Consider the following 15,885-nt stretch of genomic DNA (forward strand, 5'->3'; position numbering starts at 1 on the left):
TCTTTTGTCTTTCCTTTTGAATGTAAGAATGTGGAATCATGAAAGTGTGATTCACTGGTTTGGGTTTGTTTTGTTTGAAGAGGTGGTTTGGGTATAAGGAGGGTAGAGAAGGTGAAGTATCTTTTCCTAGTACCATATGTAGTGTGGGGAGAGCTAACAAGAATCGTAGAATATAGCATGTCGTTTGCTGAGATGAGTTTATGACTTAAGATAACTTTTTCAGATTCAAAGATAAATACCGCATATTCTAAATGGACAACACTTCTTTTCCTCAAGCTGAACTTCTACAAGCTTAGAGTAAAAATTAGAGCTAGAATTGATTAGACAGGTTCACTGGGAACAAAATAAAAATCCCTTTATATTTAAATAGCAGTCTTCATATTTGATACATGGTTGCTGGCCTCTGAAACCCTCAATTGATGCATCATCTCTGACAATCTCCTGTTCTCAGCATATATTTAAGTTGTTCTGTTGTTATCCTCCCTGCTTTCTACACGGCGTACTTGCAAAAGCAAGCAGAGTGTCAGTACCTATTCTGGCAAAGTTTTCAGCACGAAATATAGCCTTGAAATCAAAGTAAACCTTGCAAAAAGCACCTTACACCTTTAGACACAATGTGTGTCTGATCATGACCCCTCCATCTCCATACAGGCCAACAGTGTTAGTAGTTGTTTTTTGAACCCACCCTCGAACAGTAACTCACCTAATCTCTATCCCCAAAGTGACGCCAAAGGGAAGTCTGAGAAGGCAGCAGCACAGAACTTTCCAAGTCTGCCGAGGCAAGAAAAACATTACTTTTTTTCATTATTGGTGTTGTGGTTTGTATAATCTTCTATTGTCTTGTCATCCACACTAAGTAGGAATTATACTTGTAGCCTTGGAATACATTCACAATAAATCCCTTATATAGTTATTCACTGCCTCAGCTCCACTTGATGCAAAAGCTGATTATTGCCGCATATTCTTTTCACTATGAATATTATCCCATAAATCAGGGACTCATCTGTATTCCACATCCTGCAACCAACCCCCTCTTGAATAAAGAGTTGAGGCTACCTACCCCAGCATGCCTTGTTTCTCCTTCATCTGAGCAGAAGGCCAAAGACTTATTTTCTACAGATTTCTCCTTTTTCCAAAAAGGATATTTTAAACTAATTTACACCAAACAGAATGTAACTTAGCATTTCAGAATCTCTCTAAAATTTTTGTCTCAGACCTCAGTCAAGTGATTCTAGGACACCCATCTTCAGCAAATCCTTCATACATGAAATTTTCACCTTGCCAGCAACAACCGAGAGTACAGCACAAATTAAAAGTTTAGAAAGAAAATGATGCACCCAGCACCCTGTATCCCTGTTCTCTAGGCACGGAAGTTTTGCGTGTGGATTGGACCTTTGTGCTGGTTTTGTTCCTTGGGTTTGGAGGTGCACAAATCTCAAGTCGCACGAGACTAATCAAGGTTAACGTGATTTAAAATGCAGTGAGGGAAAATTCAGCTAGGCAAATTGAAGCACAGCAGCAGTCTTAAGATTGTTCATACTCAGAGCACAACAAACTCTTGAAATTCTTCTTAGGTCAGAGTAATCAGGAATGTTACTAGTGTCTCTGAAACTGAACACTTGAAGCATAACAATTCTGCTTTTCTGATACTTCATAGGAAACTAGCCTATGAATCAAACGTGGCAGGCCAAATATGTAGGAAACTTGCTGTATGTTTTGAACAAGACTCAGCATTTGTATTGTTTTCTGTGCAATTCCCTTCCAGAGAAAACACAAAGTTAGAAACATCTCCGAAGGTGTCAGTTCATGTCACAAAACTTCTATAAAACTGGCACAAATTTAAAAAATAGTCACTCATTTCTTGATGACTGGAATATTTTTCTAATATCTCTGCCTTTTTTCCTGCTGATGGACATTTGAAAATAACTAGAGGAGGTGGAAGGCAAGATTGGGGTAAATAGAAAGAGGTTGCAGATAATCGAGATAGGGATGTGTAAGACCATTAGCTCCTAGAAAATCTTTTACAACAGTGCAGTTGAACGTCTAACATGCCTTTCAAAAGTAATGCAAGCTTTAATGAAATTTGTGGCTCCTGCTTCAGCACCCAGAACTACACTGATGAGTATTCTCTTATCTGTCATTATTGCAAGCGTGGGTAACAAGGATGAAGAACGCTGCAGATTTTCTTCCTTAAACAACGTTGAGGGTGAGGCCTAGACTTGTGAAATGGAAAGAAATCAGGAATTAAAATCCGACAACAATTTCTGGGTCATCTATATGCAGTCTATATTTACTCTACAGCAGGCAAAACAATTGAGATGGAAAATGGTCTTTATATTAAAAAAATGCCATGTACAGTATCTAAACAAAAATCCATGAAAATAATGGCCCTTCAGCACACACACACACACACGCCAAAGAAAACTAAAAACCTCACTTTGGTACTACTTACAGAGAGATTTTGATTAGGAATCCCTGAGGATAATTATTTTCCTGAAGAGCAATCATAGATAAATGTAAAATATGAGCCATAATTTTAGCAAGAGCTCAGAATGATCCATGTTTTACAAATGACTTTTTAAAAAAATAGTTGAGAGACACAAGTAAACTCATATTCATACAACCAACTTTTTACTCTTCAGAATGCCAGAGCATGCCGAGGTATGGGCTTTGTTTGTTGAGCTGTAGATAAAGCCTGTGAGACGGCCTGGGCAAAGTGGGCAAAATCCCTTTTTGGCAAATCCTCAGGAATATTTCTGTCCATCCAGACCGTGTTGCCCGGCTGCTCAGATATCATCAGGAAGTTGCTCTTGAGTTGCAAATAGGGCAAGCTGAGAGGAGTTAATGCACAAAAAAAAGTAAGGAACAACTGTTGTTGAATGTTCAGCTGGCAAAGGACCATTTGTCCTATGCCTCAAGTCACCTCACGAAGCGATGGAAACTGTGTTTTGAGCCATTTCTTTGTTACAAACCCAGGCCACGTCGGTCGAGCCCTGAGGATTGGTGCCGTGCCAGGGTCACTTATTCCTCTGCTGTTGGCAGAGCACTGCCAATGGGTCGCACTACTGCAACTCAGTGCAAAATTACTCTTCTGTCTCTTAATAACACTATTTAGATAGCACTAAAAAAGGTGGCAAAATTGCTTGTGCTGCGGCGGTGAATCTACCTGGATATCAGTATTTGGGGAACAAAACAAACAAAAAAAAAAGTCAGAAAGATCACCAAACCACCAGAATGAAACTGCTGTATTTCAGTCTCAGGCAATGAGAACCTAAATCCATCTAATTGTCAGACATGAAAAACTGCTGCTGCTCTCATTTCAAGCCAGTGGTACATACCAGCCTCCAAAAGAGTTCTGGATTGCCTGCCTTTTCAGTCTCCCATTTTGACCCATTTTGGCTTTAGGAAAATAGAGATGACATTTAGCAAAGGGAACAGTTTGACTGAATGCAGAACTGTGGTGGGTTGACCCTGGCTGAGGGCCAGGTGCCCACCAGAGCCGCTCTATCACTCCCCTCCTTCATTAGACAGGGGAGAAAAAGTACAATGAAAAAAAAAAAAACTTACGGGTCGAGATAAGGACAGGGAGAGATCATTCTCTAATTATCATCACGAGCAAAACAGACCGAACTTAGAGAGGGAATTCATCTTATTTATTACTAAGCAAAACAGAGTAGAGGAATGAGAAATAAAACCAAATCTTAAAAACACCTCCCCCCACCCCTCCCATCTTCCCAGGCTCAACTTCACTCCCGGCTTCAACCTCCGCCCCCCCCAGCGGCACAGGGGGACGGGGAGTGGGGGTTACGGTCAGTTCATCACACGGTGTTTCTGCCGCTTCCTCATCCTCAGGGGGAGGACTCCTCTCATCGTTCCCCTGCTCCAGCATGGAGTCCCTCTCATGGGAGACAGTCCTTCACGGCCTTCTCCAACATGAGTCTCCTTCACGGGGTGCAGACCTTCAGGAGCAAACTGCTCCAGCGTGGGTCCCCCACGGGGTCACAAGTCCTGTCAGCAAACCTGCTCTGGCGTGGGCTCCTCTCTCCACGGATCCACAGGTCCTGCCAGGAACTTGTTCCAGCGCGGGCTTCCCACGGGGTCACAGCCTCCTTCAGGTGTCTCCACCTGCTCCGGCGTGGGGTCCTCCACGGGCTGCAGGTGGAATCTCTACACCCCCTCATCCTCCCTCCATGGGCTGCAGGGGAACAGCCTGCTTCACCATGGTCTTCACCACGGGCTGCAGGGGGATCTTGCTCCGGCGCCTGGAGCACCTCCTCCCCCTCCTTCTGCACTGACCTTGGTGTCTGCAGATGTTCTTACATCTTCTCACTCCTCTCTCTGGCTGCAAAAGCGCTCTCTAACTGTTTTTGTCTTTCTTAAATATGTTATCACAGAGGCGCTGATTGGCTTGGCCTTGGCCAGCGGCGGGTCCGTCTTGGAGCCAGCTGGCATTGGCTCTATCAGACACAGGGGTAGCTTCTAGCAGCTTCTCACAGAAGCCACCCCTGTAGCCCCCCCGCTACCAAAACCTTGCCACGCAAAACCAACACATTCCACCCCTCGCCTCTGTGAATCACATATTTAAGAATTACCATTAAAATATACATTCAACACAAAACTTCACAAACACTAATCACATCAACAAAGAAAAAGAAAAGAAAAAGAATTCCCCACACCAAAATCAAAACAACACTATCACAACACCAAACAAGAGTGGACAATCTACACACAAAATCTACCTCTAGTCCCTTCACTACTGGTGGGCATGATGGGCGGCGTCAAATCTCCACTATATCACTCTCAAGTTACGTTCAGTCAATGTTTTGCCCGTTACCTCTTCCCATTACTATCCTTATCTCGATTTTCTCGTGCCCCACGTTGGGCGCCAAAAAAAAGACTGTGGTGGGTTGACCCTGGCTGAGGGCCAGGTGCCCACCAGAGCCGCTCTATCACTCCCCTCCTTCATTAGACAGGGGAGAAAAAGTACAATGAAAAAAAAAAAAAACTTACGGGTCGAGATAAGGACAGGGAGAGATCATTCTCTAATTATCATCACGAGCAAAACAGACCGAACTTAGAGAGGGAATTCATCTTATTTATTACTAAGCAAAACAGAGTAGAGGAATGAGAAATAAAACCAAATCTTAAAAACACCTCCCCCCACCCCTCCCATCTTCCCAGGCTCAACTTCACTCCCGGCTTCAACCTCCGCCCCCCCCAGCGGCACAGGGGGACGGGGAGTGGGGGTTACGGTCAGTTCATCACACGGTGTTTCTGCCGCTTCCTCATCCTCAGGGGGAGGACTCCTCTCATCGTTCCCCTGCTCCAGCATGGAGTCCCTCTCATGGGAGACAGTCCTTCACGGCCTTCTCCAACATGAGTCTCCTTCACGGGGTGCAGACCTTCAGGAGCAAACTGCTCCAGCGTGGGTCCCCCACGGGGTCACAAGTCCTGTCAGCAAACCTGCTCTGGCGTGGGCTCCTCTCTCCACGGATCCACAGGTCCTGCCAGGAACTTGTTCCAGCGCGGGCTTCCCACGGGGTCACAGCCTCCTTCAGGTGTCTCCACCTGCTCCGGCGTGGGGTCCTCCACGGGCTGCAGGTGGAATCTCTACACCCCCTCATCCTCCCTCCATGGGCTGCAGGGGAACAGCCTGCTTCACCATGGTCTTCACCACGGGCTGCAGGGGGATCTTGCTCCGGCGCCTGGAGCACCTCCTCCCCCTCCTTCTGCACTGACCTTGGTGTCTGCAGATGTTCTTACATCTTCTCACTCCTCTCTCTGGCTGCAAAAGCGCTCTCTAACTGTTTTTGTCTTTCTTAAATATGTTATCACAGAGGCGCTGATTGGCTTGGCCTTGGCCAGCGGCGGGTCCGTCTTGGAGCCAGCTGGCATTGGCTCTATCAGACACAGGGGTAGCTTCTAGCAGCTTCTCACAGAAGCCACCCCTGTAGCCCCCCCGCTACCAAAACCTTGCCACGCAAAACCAACACAAGAACTAAAACAGAACACTTTCAAAATCAAAACTGATAGCATTGCAGTATCTCCCAGGTTCAATTTAGTCATTCAACAATTTTAACCTCATCAAAGACCAGTAATGCTGGTTACAGTTCCCTCCACTCTTAACTGTCAGGTCATGTGAAATCCAGTCTGCTTTGGGCACTGTAAAACTCTTGATAAGAGGCCAAAAAGAAAAGGATCACACTGAGCCATGCCAATAGTCTATCCAGTCCACTCCCGGGTCTCCAAGAGCAGACACAAGCGTTACCCAAGGGCAGACGTTCATGATCCTGCTATCTTGCCTCCAACTCATTTCAGCTCAGGTTATTGCCCGAGTCTAGATCCTTTCAGCATTTCATTTTCTTGCCCTACTGTCTCCAATTTTGTAAGACTTACTTATGTAAAAGACTCATTAGCCACATGACAAGCCAAATCCTGTGCTCCACCTAAACCAAACTTTTTTTAATTTAGTTTTTTTATTTAAATAAAGGGATTTGTTTGTTTGGGGTTTGTTTCTTTTTTTCTAGCATTAAAGAGATTTGTGAGACATTATTAAGAGCACAGAAGGTCAATCTCTACCAAAGCAGTGACTTCTTCTTCATTCCATCTTACATCCTTTCCTTCTGTGCACATCACATGTTTCAGGTTTTGAATACCAGAAGAAAGTAGAAAGTTACTGCACAACAGAAAGTAGAACAAGTCACTTTGTGATATAATCTCAGCATTTTAAAAATTAAAATTGCCTGCGATAAGCAGAAGTTTGGATCTTTGCAGTAAGTGGGTTTTCAGCACAGACACCTTGCTGTCAGCCACACCAGCATAACAGGTACTCTAAAAACAATAGTAAAAGGTAAATGCAGCTTTGAAGCATTAAAACTTACAGCCACTCAGGAAATAACCTAGTCTAAAACCAAAAAGATTTTGGAATGGTCCCATTCAGTGTAATCGGTGGGATTTGGGGCCCAGAATCCCGTGCCCCTGGCACTGCACCTCAAACACTGCTCCCCAGCCCAGAGGGCAGCATTTCAGCAGCGCTCCCAGAGGTGCGGAGGGTTAGTTGCGTTCACACCCCATCAGAAGCTCTTGTGAGGCAAGAGCTAAACTGTACTCTCTTAACGGTACTGTTCGAGGCTACTTCCACTCAGGCACACGCAGTGCTTAGCCACTGCTAGCAGCCTTTGCTCAGATGGAGGATGTACACAGAAACACTCCACTAGCAAAAATTCCGATCAGCGGTTTTGGGAGGTACATACCTGCATGGTGTCAGCGTGACATGTCACACTATCTTGCTAACCTGTGTCTTCTTTGTATTTTGCAAGTCAGTGTCACTACGGGTCTTTACCCTGAAGCAAGGGTGAGCATATGCATGAATCTGTCACAACAGACGTTGCTTTTCTGTAGGGGAAACAAATCATCCATAGAGAAAATGCCTATACGATAATCTGCTTTGACACAAGGGATTTACTTTGTCCCACTCAAACACATTTGCCCATTTACATTTTAAAAATTGTGGCCTTCAAAACGTTATCGCAGCGCTGCAGGAATCTTTCACCTTGGCAGACAGTGAGGCTTCTCACACGTTAAATGAATGGCTTAGTGGTTTTATTGTGTTAAGCTAAACTAAGCACTTAACTCATTAATTCATCTCCACTACTTGCATTAAGGAAGACCTGCTATTTTAAATGAAGCATATCTCTCTTTTTTTCCCCCTTCAGACATTTACACAATCACTTCTTTACCCAAAGCTTGTCAGTCATAGCTACCACAGATCTAGAAGCCAGACTGGGTTGGTTTTTTTTTTGGTGTTGCTGGAATTTTCATTAATATCTTCACAGTTAAAGAGCTTCCGCTTGGCACGGGCTCCGAAAGTCAATTACTACAAGTACACAAAACATTGCTATGTTGATCAAGATATCTTAGCCACACTTGTAATGTTTTAGTATGCCTTAAAGCAAACTCTTGTTTATTGAAACAAGCTACACAATTAATTTGTCAAGAAACATGGATCTGCACAACTGGCTTAACTTTACTAAATGTCTGCTAGCTCAGAATAATTCTGAATTCCTCAAGAAGTAAAACACATTCACAGCCCTACAGCCCTACTGCAGTACCTCCTGTGGTACTAACGCCAGTGGGGGAACTGGTGCTATTGGTCTATTTATAGACATATGCAAGCCTATTGCTCCACTCAGAACTGAGAATTTTATGTATTACTAAGAGGGGAGGAGACAGTGTCATTAATGTCAGGATGGAACAAAATGCTGTAGACATGCAAAAGTGACCTTATTTTCTCATTATAGGACAGCATCAAAACATGTAGACAAAGATCTTGGAAATATAGAAGAAAACAAAAAACTAGAAGAAAACAATCATAAATCTGAAACTTAAGAGACAAAACATGTCAGTCATCATTCCAGGTAAGCGGTTCAACTGCAGCATTTCACATCTCTCTGCCCACCGTTTCTCCCTAGCGATCGCGGCGGTAGCCTGGAGTCTGTTGCTCGTCTTTCAGAGCTTGGGCAGCGGAGTGATTTTGAGTGGTGGACCATTAGGACAGACAGACTCAGCCCCTGGCCAGTTAAGAATTCATACCTGCATACACACATATTAAAGAAGCTTGACATTTAGACGTAACTTAGTACTTGGCTTTATTTTAATCCACATACTTGGGGACATGAAAATACAAATTTGTACAATATATCACTGTGGTATATGTATGTATATGAAGAGTATGCTTAGGTATAGTTTAGAAGGTTTTGTTATGACTTTAGATGTTCACAGGAACCTTCTTCCCTTACTGAAAGCAATAGTTTCTAAGTCTTTGGTCAGCTTTATTCCTCATCGTGGCAAGAGGCGTGAAACTTTCCCTAGAACAAAATCATTCTTTTACTCAAGACTTCCCATACTCATACTATTATCGATTTTATCCTGGAAAGAGACACTGTATGTTAAGATAGTAACAATTCAACAGGTATGAAAGTTTCCCCAACCAGGATCTGGGTAAAACAAACTCCATACAAACAATTAGGTAGATGCAGAAGTTCTGTCAGGAATTACAGGAGCACTACAAAGCACCAACAGCACCACCCGGTGTTCACATAGATATACACCATTGCTGCATGTGTACGTGCCACTGCTGCAATCTCTTCCCTTAGTACCCAAAGTAGGGGTTTAGACCATTTTTCTGACCAGCTGAGGCCATTTTAAATTAACACTGTGGTAGCACAACAGTGTGGAAACTAGCTAACCATAGTGAGGTTTCTTGGGTTAATCATCAACTGTTCTGAAAAACGAGAATAGTAAAATGTTCTAGTGGTGGTGCGCTGTGAGTGGAATTATCAAATTTCATATTTAGATTTAAAAAGTTTCTTTATTTAAAGACCACTCTCCTTATTAATAATTTCAATATGTTGGTATTGTCTGAAATTTTAAAGTACAAGGCACTATTTTTGCACTGAATATTCAGAAATCACTCAGTAGAATGATTATATAGTACAATAAAGAGATGGATCATTGCTGTATGCACTTTATTAGCAGTATCACTGTTTTACTAGTTTGAAAGAGGGAATTGGGAATACCAAAATTATGCCCTATGACTGATTTAAAAGTAGAAAATAAATCTGGATCTTGAAAAAGTTTCAGTGTAAATACACAGCATTTCTACTGCAATTCTATGGGGAAATTCTGTCATCTTTTTGGTTAGAGTTTGTTTTGTTTGGTTTTATTTCTGGACCTGGTACCTTCTGCAAGATTGCAATATTGAGGTGACTAGATGGAGCTGAAATTGGCTGAGGGTATTTATTGAACTTCAGAGTTCAAGTAACATGGTGTGCCTTCAGCTCAATCTCTTACTCTAATTATTTTATTTCTTCAGATCGGTAGATCTACGTAAAGGAAAGCTTATCCATAAATCCATTACTTACCAGATAAACTTGCTGTATGTACCAGGAACAATATTGCAACAGCTGGTCTTGCCATGAAAGAAAGTATTCTTGTCATTGAACGGCGGAAGAAAGTACTAATCCTGTAGCTGTTTATTTGAAGGTTAGATACTGACTAGTTATGTTGTTTAACATATTTTAAAATGTTTTAACGGGCTTTATCTTTCATATTTTCAGAGAATACATATAGACCAATTGAAGCATGAACGTGGATTGTATTTAAACATATACAAAGAAGTGACAGCCATTCATGGTTCAAGTATTAAACAGATCATACTACCAAGTTTTCAAAGGATTTTAGACACAATTATCTCAAGCTAAAAAAAAAAAACCCCACACCCAAAAACTAATTTTGGCAACAGCCATGATAATAGGTCACCATATTGTGTTCTGTTTGAAATATTTTTTTGTAAATGTCTGCACTGAAGATTTCTTTTTGTTTGCCTTTATGTAAATTTTTTACGTAGCTATTTTTATACACTGTAAGGCTTTGTTCTGGGAGTTGCTGTTAATCTGATGTATAGTGTAATGGTTTTATTTCAATTGTTTTTATGACACCCTTTGAGCAGGTACATGTCTAATTCTGATTGTTATCAGTGAAGCCTCTGCTTTGTAGCAAGTACCTAAAGTGTAAGATTGTCTTAAAGGAAAATGTCAAGCTCTTTTTTCATTCTTTGAGATCGCAGTAAAGAGGAAGGGTGACAGCTGTGACAAGAATAACGAAATTGTTAATAAAAGTGAACATTTAAAAAACCCTGCAAAGCTAAACAGCCAGAAAGGGAATAAAGAGTTTCCACGGAGAAGTCTGGGTATTGAGCAAGGAACACAATGAAAAATTCCTAGCCTATGTACAGACGGTGGCTAATAATCCTGTTCTTCTAGAGCAAGACACATTCTATTGATACATTATCAGTCGTCTTTCATGGTAGAATTAGGATAAGGAACTGGAATTCTGGGTTAATTTTGATTCCTTTGTGTTATCCGCTGCCTTAAAGTACTGTACCTTTTCTTCATTTCAAAAAGATACCGGTCAGAATTGGAAATGTTTTTTAAAAAGTGGTCATATCAAAGCTGCATTTTTTTTCCACAAAAATAGAATATATATATATTTTTTGTGTGTTTTTGTTAACTATGCTACAGATATTGAATGCACCTTGAGATAATTTTAGTGTTTTTAACTGGTACCTAATTTATCAAACCGTACATATAATTGTAACAATGAAATGTCTATGTATCTTTAGTTACATTCAAGTTTGTAACTTTATAAACATGTTTTATGCTTGAGGGAATTTTTAGAATGGTACTGATAAGAAAACGTTTTAGGGTAAACGGCCACTAGGAAGTTGTACTTGAGGGAGAGAAGTATCGGCTTATGCGGGAAGGCGAGTGCCTGGAAAAAAGTATCAGGCAGCTTTGATGGAGAGGAGCAGTAGAGTAAGCAGAACATCAGGTTTCCATTTACAAATATCCAGGGAAAAAGTAAGTTTTTATAGACTGGTAGGCAAAAATAAATAAATAAATAAAAGAAAAAGATGGACGTTAGGAAATGTATTTTGCCACTTTTGCATTATTTAGGGGGAAGAAAACACTGTTACTTGTAAATTTGTAAAATGTTAAATGTCTGGGCAGTAGTGACTGATGTCTTAATAAAAGCTTCCTGTAGTGCATTGGCATGGATTAAATACATAAGATGTCCTATAAACTCTATGCTGTATAAAATATTAGAGGGAAATCCTGTTACATGCCTCTAAACTTTGATTTGTTACTGTTTTATTTGGCAAAAAGAAAAAAATTATAATCTTGGTCAATATTTAAACCAAAGTAAAATGGGGGAAAAAAAACCAAAGTAATTTGTTTTGCATGGCTAAGCCATTCTGTTATCTCTGTAAATATTGTGATTTTTTTTCTTTTTAGAATTTTGTTAAAAAAATTCTAAAATTTTTAAACACCTGTTTTTCCAAAATAAAACGTGAACACACAAAAAAGTTAGTTTATATACAAATATATCTTTTTCTTTTGGTGCGAGAACACTGCCAAGCGATACACGTTTTTTTAAAAAAACAACGCAGTGGGCGTGACTCTAAACAGGAAAAGTTGTAACAGCATCCTGTGAAGGAGTGTGCAAACATCACCTGTCTTTGTTTATAACACTACAAATAGTTCTTAAATACAGAGAAGAAACCTCCAAAGATCAGAAGGGAAAGCATAGGGAAGGGCTGAAAATTTTCATACCACTGTCTGGGGAATACAGGGGAGAGGAGAAGAAAAAAAAAAGATCCTTCGACTTCCACAGCTACGAAAACGGAATAAAAACATCTCCTCACCTTTTGGGATTCCGCTAGATCTCCTATGCACTTTAAATCATCAATCCTAGGAGCTGGGTTTCGCACTGCTCCGAGTTCACTATAGGCACGTTTCAAGAACCAAGAGTGCAAAAGAATTAATGTTTCTATCCATGCCTAAACAACAATAAAACTGAAGTATGTCTTCACTCGCTTGTCTGAAATCTCAGTTTACAAGGACACGTACAAACACGAAGGAGGGTGCTTGCCTCGAGCTTGAGAGTTGCCGTTGCCGACTCTCATCCTGCAAACGAGCCTCTGGCTGGGATGAAAAGTCCCTCGAAGCCCGGGGGGGGTGTATGGGCTTTCTCTTGGACCAGAGGGGTGTACGGGGGCTCATGGACCTAGAGAGCACGGGCACTCAGAGCAAGGCGAAACCTTCCAAGCATTCACCCTGCGGGTCTCTACTTGTGATCTGGTTAAAAAAAAAATACCCCAGCAATGAATCTTAGGGGACCTGTTGAAATCTGGTTTTGTACACCACTCCAGAGTTCAAGTTCAGCTTACTACACACGGGGGGGGGGGGGGGGGGTGTGGAGGAAAAAAAAAAAAAATTCCCTGCTCACAAATGCTTTAAAGGCAGGGTAAGGGGGAGTGGGAGAGCTGAGCCTCTTGTTTTAAGGTTGGGAAATGAAGACAGTTTGTGGTGTCTGTTCACGGCAGTACAGCAAACTGCCACTGAGCTTGGAACAAACCAACAGGTTTGTCTGCCGGCTGCAAGGACATAATCGTGCAAAAGTGCAAAAGTACCGCTCGGGCTTCCCAAGCAACTGCCTGAGTCCCCGGAAGCAATAATACCACAAACTATAGCATACGGCAGTGGATATGAGCTGCTATTCAAACACTCGCACAGAAACCTGATAATGGTGCAGCCATCTGGGAAAAAAAAAAAAAAGGGCTTAGGGTCAACACAACAAAAAGCAACGCATCAGGGAAATTTTGTACTGGTTCTGAGTGCTGCAGAACAACCTCCGCTCTCCACGCTTGGGCTTCGCCGCACCCACAGCTACTGCGCTGCGGGGGCCAGCAGCTGGTCGGAGCCTTAACTAGTGTGAAACGCTGACCCAGGCTGCCTGCCAGGAAAACAAACGATCTGCACCTGATCGTCTGCATAGTATCCACGACTTGCCAACAGCAACCCAGCACTACAGATGGTTTAGGCAGTATGTTACACCTTTTCCTGGACAGAGTTTTCATTCTGTCATGTTTTGAAATACGTATGTAAATTCTAAAGTCTATAGCAATTATTACTTGAACATTATGAGATACTAACATGAGGTGTATCCCTATTGGTACCAGTCCATGGAGACAGACAAAAAAATGAATAAATGTAAATTTATTATCTTTTTTCAAGATAAATTTCTTTAGGGAACACCCAATATTCACCTCATATCCTCAGCTGATGGCTGTTGCAGTTAAATCTGATTTACTTGTAGTACCACATGTAGCTGGATACCTTCCTGCTGACTTCATGTTTAGACAGCCATATGTATGTAATTATCTCAGCTAAGATTAAGCAGTGACATATGAAATGAGATCATGACCTCCTGTGTCAACCACATCTGTGCAAATGTTTTTGGGTTTTCTTTTGACTTTACTGCATCTCTATCCAGGTGTCTGTTTCCAAGAACTGCCCAAAGCAGATTTCTCCTCCAGGCAGAAGAGGACAGAGGGGACGCAGGCGGTACATAACTTCTTTTAGTTATCCCTGAAGGGCTCTTCTGGAAGAGCGTAGCATCCTCAAGCTGGTGTAATTCAGTGCTGGCAAGGCTGACTTCAGCCTTCCCTCACGGCAGTGTGCCCCGGAGTGAGCGCACCGCCTTATTACGGCAGGGGGGTAGGAAGGGAGGCAGACAGGTTGCAAACAGAACAACCAACCCACCACACAAACCCCCCCTTACCTGTTTATGCTTCATGTGTAGTGCAGCATGTACTTTTAATAACGATCTGCTACATTTGAAATTATCAGAGAATCAGAAACGAAGCTTATTAGTTATCAAATTATGTCAAAGTCAATATTTAAAATAAGACTGACTCCAGCCAGCCAGCCACTCACAAGTCTTTAAATGTCCCGTAATTCATACATTTTTCTCATTTACATTCTAAATAGAGACATTTATTCTGTTAGCAGCAAGGCATTCACTTTGATGTAGTAATGAATTTCAGCTTGAAAAGGTAGAGCCTGACAATTATTAAGAAATTTTGTTCTTAGTGAGAAAACATCAATGTACCTTTCCCACCACAACCCAAATGTTTTGCCTGTTCTCATGTTCCACCTGGTGATAGAGCTAAAGCTTCCATCATCCTCCATTACCTGTCCTAGCGCTCGTTTTCACATCTCCTGTTCTGTATAGATTGATCCTCTGCTGCCCTTGCCATCATTTGTTTATTTGTAGAACATTTAGTTCAGAAATGCCAAAGCACCTTGAGATAAATACCAGCAGTTTAACACAACTATAAACATAAAGGGGCAGTGTAAACCGGCAAAAAATAGAAACATACCCAGCTTCCCATGCTTGGGCCTCTACTTGTTTGTATCCATTGTTGTGGATTCCCCTGGAGCATCCCCATTTTGGGAAAATTGCACAAAATCTAATCCACACTACAAAGGCTCAACTGTAATACCATAACATATACCTATAGCACCAATGTGCCTAAGCCTTTTACTCTTTTTTTTTCCCCCACTAACCCTTTTCTGTCACTCACACAACTAGAAATCATGTTAAATAAATAACGTTAGGAATTTTTGTACTGGAACATCAGTGCAAGTCATATGTTTAAGGATGTGATCTTTCTTCATATGTTTCAGTCCATGTAGTTGTGATGCAAGGATTTATTACATAGTACTGCACTGGGTCTGGCTGAGGTGGAGTTAATTTTCCCCACAGCAGCCCTCGCAGCGCTGTGCTGCGTACGGGCACCAGCAAGGCGTTGGTAACACACCGGTGTTTTGGGAGCTGCTGAGCAGCGCTGGCACAGCACCACGGCTGTGTCTCTCCAACAGCCCCCTCACCAGCAGGCTGGGGGTGGGCAAGGTCTTGGGAGGGGACACAGCCAGGACAGCCGACCCCAACTGATCACAGGGATATTCCATACCATATCACGTCTGCTCAGCAATAAAAAGCTGACAGAAAGGAAGAGGCAGTGGGGGCATTTGTTATTTGTGACATTTGTCTTCCAGAGCAACTGCTACGCATACTGAAGCCTGCTTCCCGGGAAGTGGCCGGACATCGCCTGCTGATGGGGAGTAGAGAATAAATCTTTGGGGGGTTTTCCTTTGTTTCTGGCACGGCCTTTTGCTTTATTAAACTGCCTTTATCTTGACTCACAAGTTTTTTTTCCATCCTACTTTTCTCCCCCCTCGTCCTGCTGAGGAAGGGCGTGATAGAGTGGCCCGGTGGGCACCTGGTGTCCAGCCAAGGTCAACCCACCACAACTACCCAGCCCTGAACTTGAGAGCAGAGGGAAAATGTAACATCCTATTTCTCTAAGAAGTAACAGATTAAATTCTGTTTATAGTAATTTTCACCCATTTACTTTTCCTAGGAAAAAGCAGTCCCTCTTTCAGTACCAACCTACATTCAACCTCATTCAGAAAAACT

The 15,885-nt window shown here is 42.2% G+C and overlaps 1 protein-coding gene and 1 long non-coding RNA gene across 6 annotated transcripts in view; both read left to right on the forward strand.

Annotated features, from left to right (window-relative positions):
* The window catches only part of ALCAM (activated leukocyte cell adhesion molecule), a 126,028-nt gene extending 114,556 nt beyond the window's left edge, over positions 1-11,472 (forward strand). For 2 of the 5 annotated variants that reach the window (XM_075767239.1, XM_075767250.1), the window contains exons 15-16: positions 8,301-8,417; positions 10,119-11,472. In XM_075767239.1, coding sequence (XP_075623354.1) covers positions 8,301-8,388 — 88 coding nt within the window. In that variant the 3' untranslated portion in view covers positions 8,389-8,417; positions 10,119-11,472. Of the gene's footprint in view, positions 1-722; positions 3,458-8,300; positions 8,418-10,118 lie in introns of those variants that run through there. The other 3 variants (XM_075767220.1, XM_075767229.1, XM_075767260.1) reach the window with 2 other exon arrangements.
* LOC142603943 (uncharacterized) lies at positions 3,364-6,474 on the forward strand. The gene is made up of 2 exons (XR_012837835.1): positions 3,364-3,464; positions 6,008-6,474. It is a non-coding gene; the product is annotated as an uncharacterized LOC142603943 (long non-coding RNA).
* Positions 11,473-15,885: the final 4,413 nt, after the last annotated feature.

Source organism: Balearica regulorum, chromosome 1 (genome assembly GCF_011004875.1).
Source record: "Balearica regulorum gibbericeps isolate bBalReg1 chromosome 1, bBalReg1.pri, whole genome shotgun sequence".
Classification (NCBI taxonomy): Eukaryota; Metazoa; Chordata; class Aves; order Gruiformes; family Gruidae; genus Balearica; species Balearica regulorum.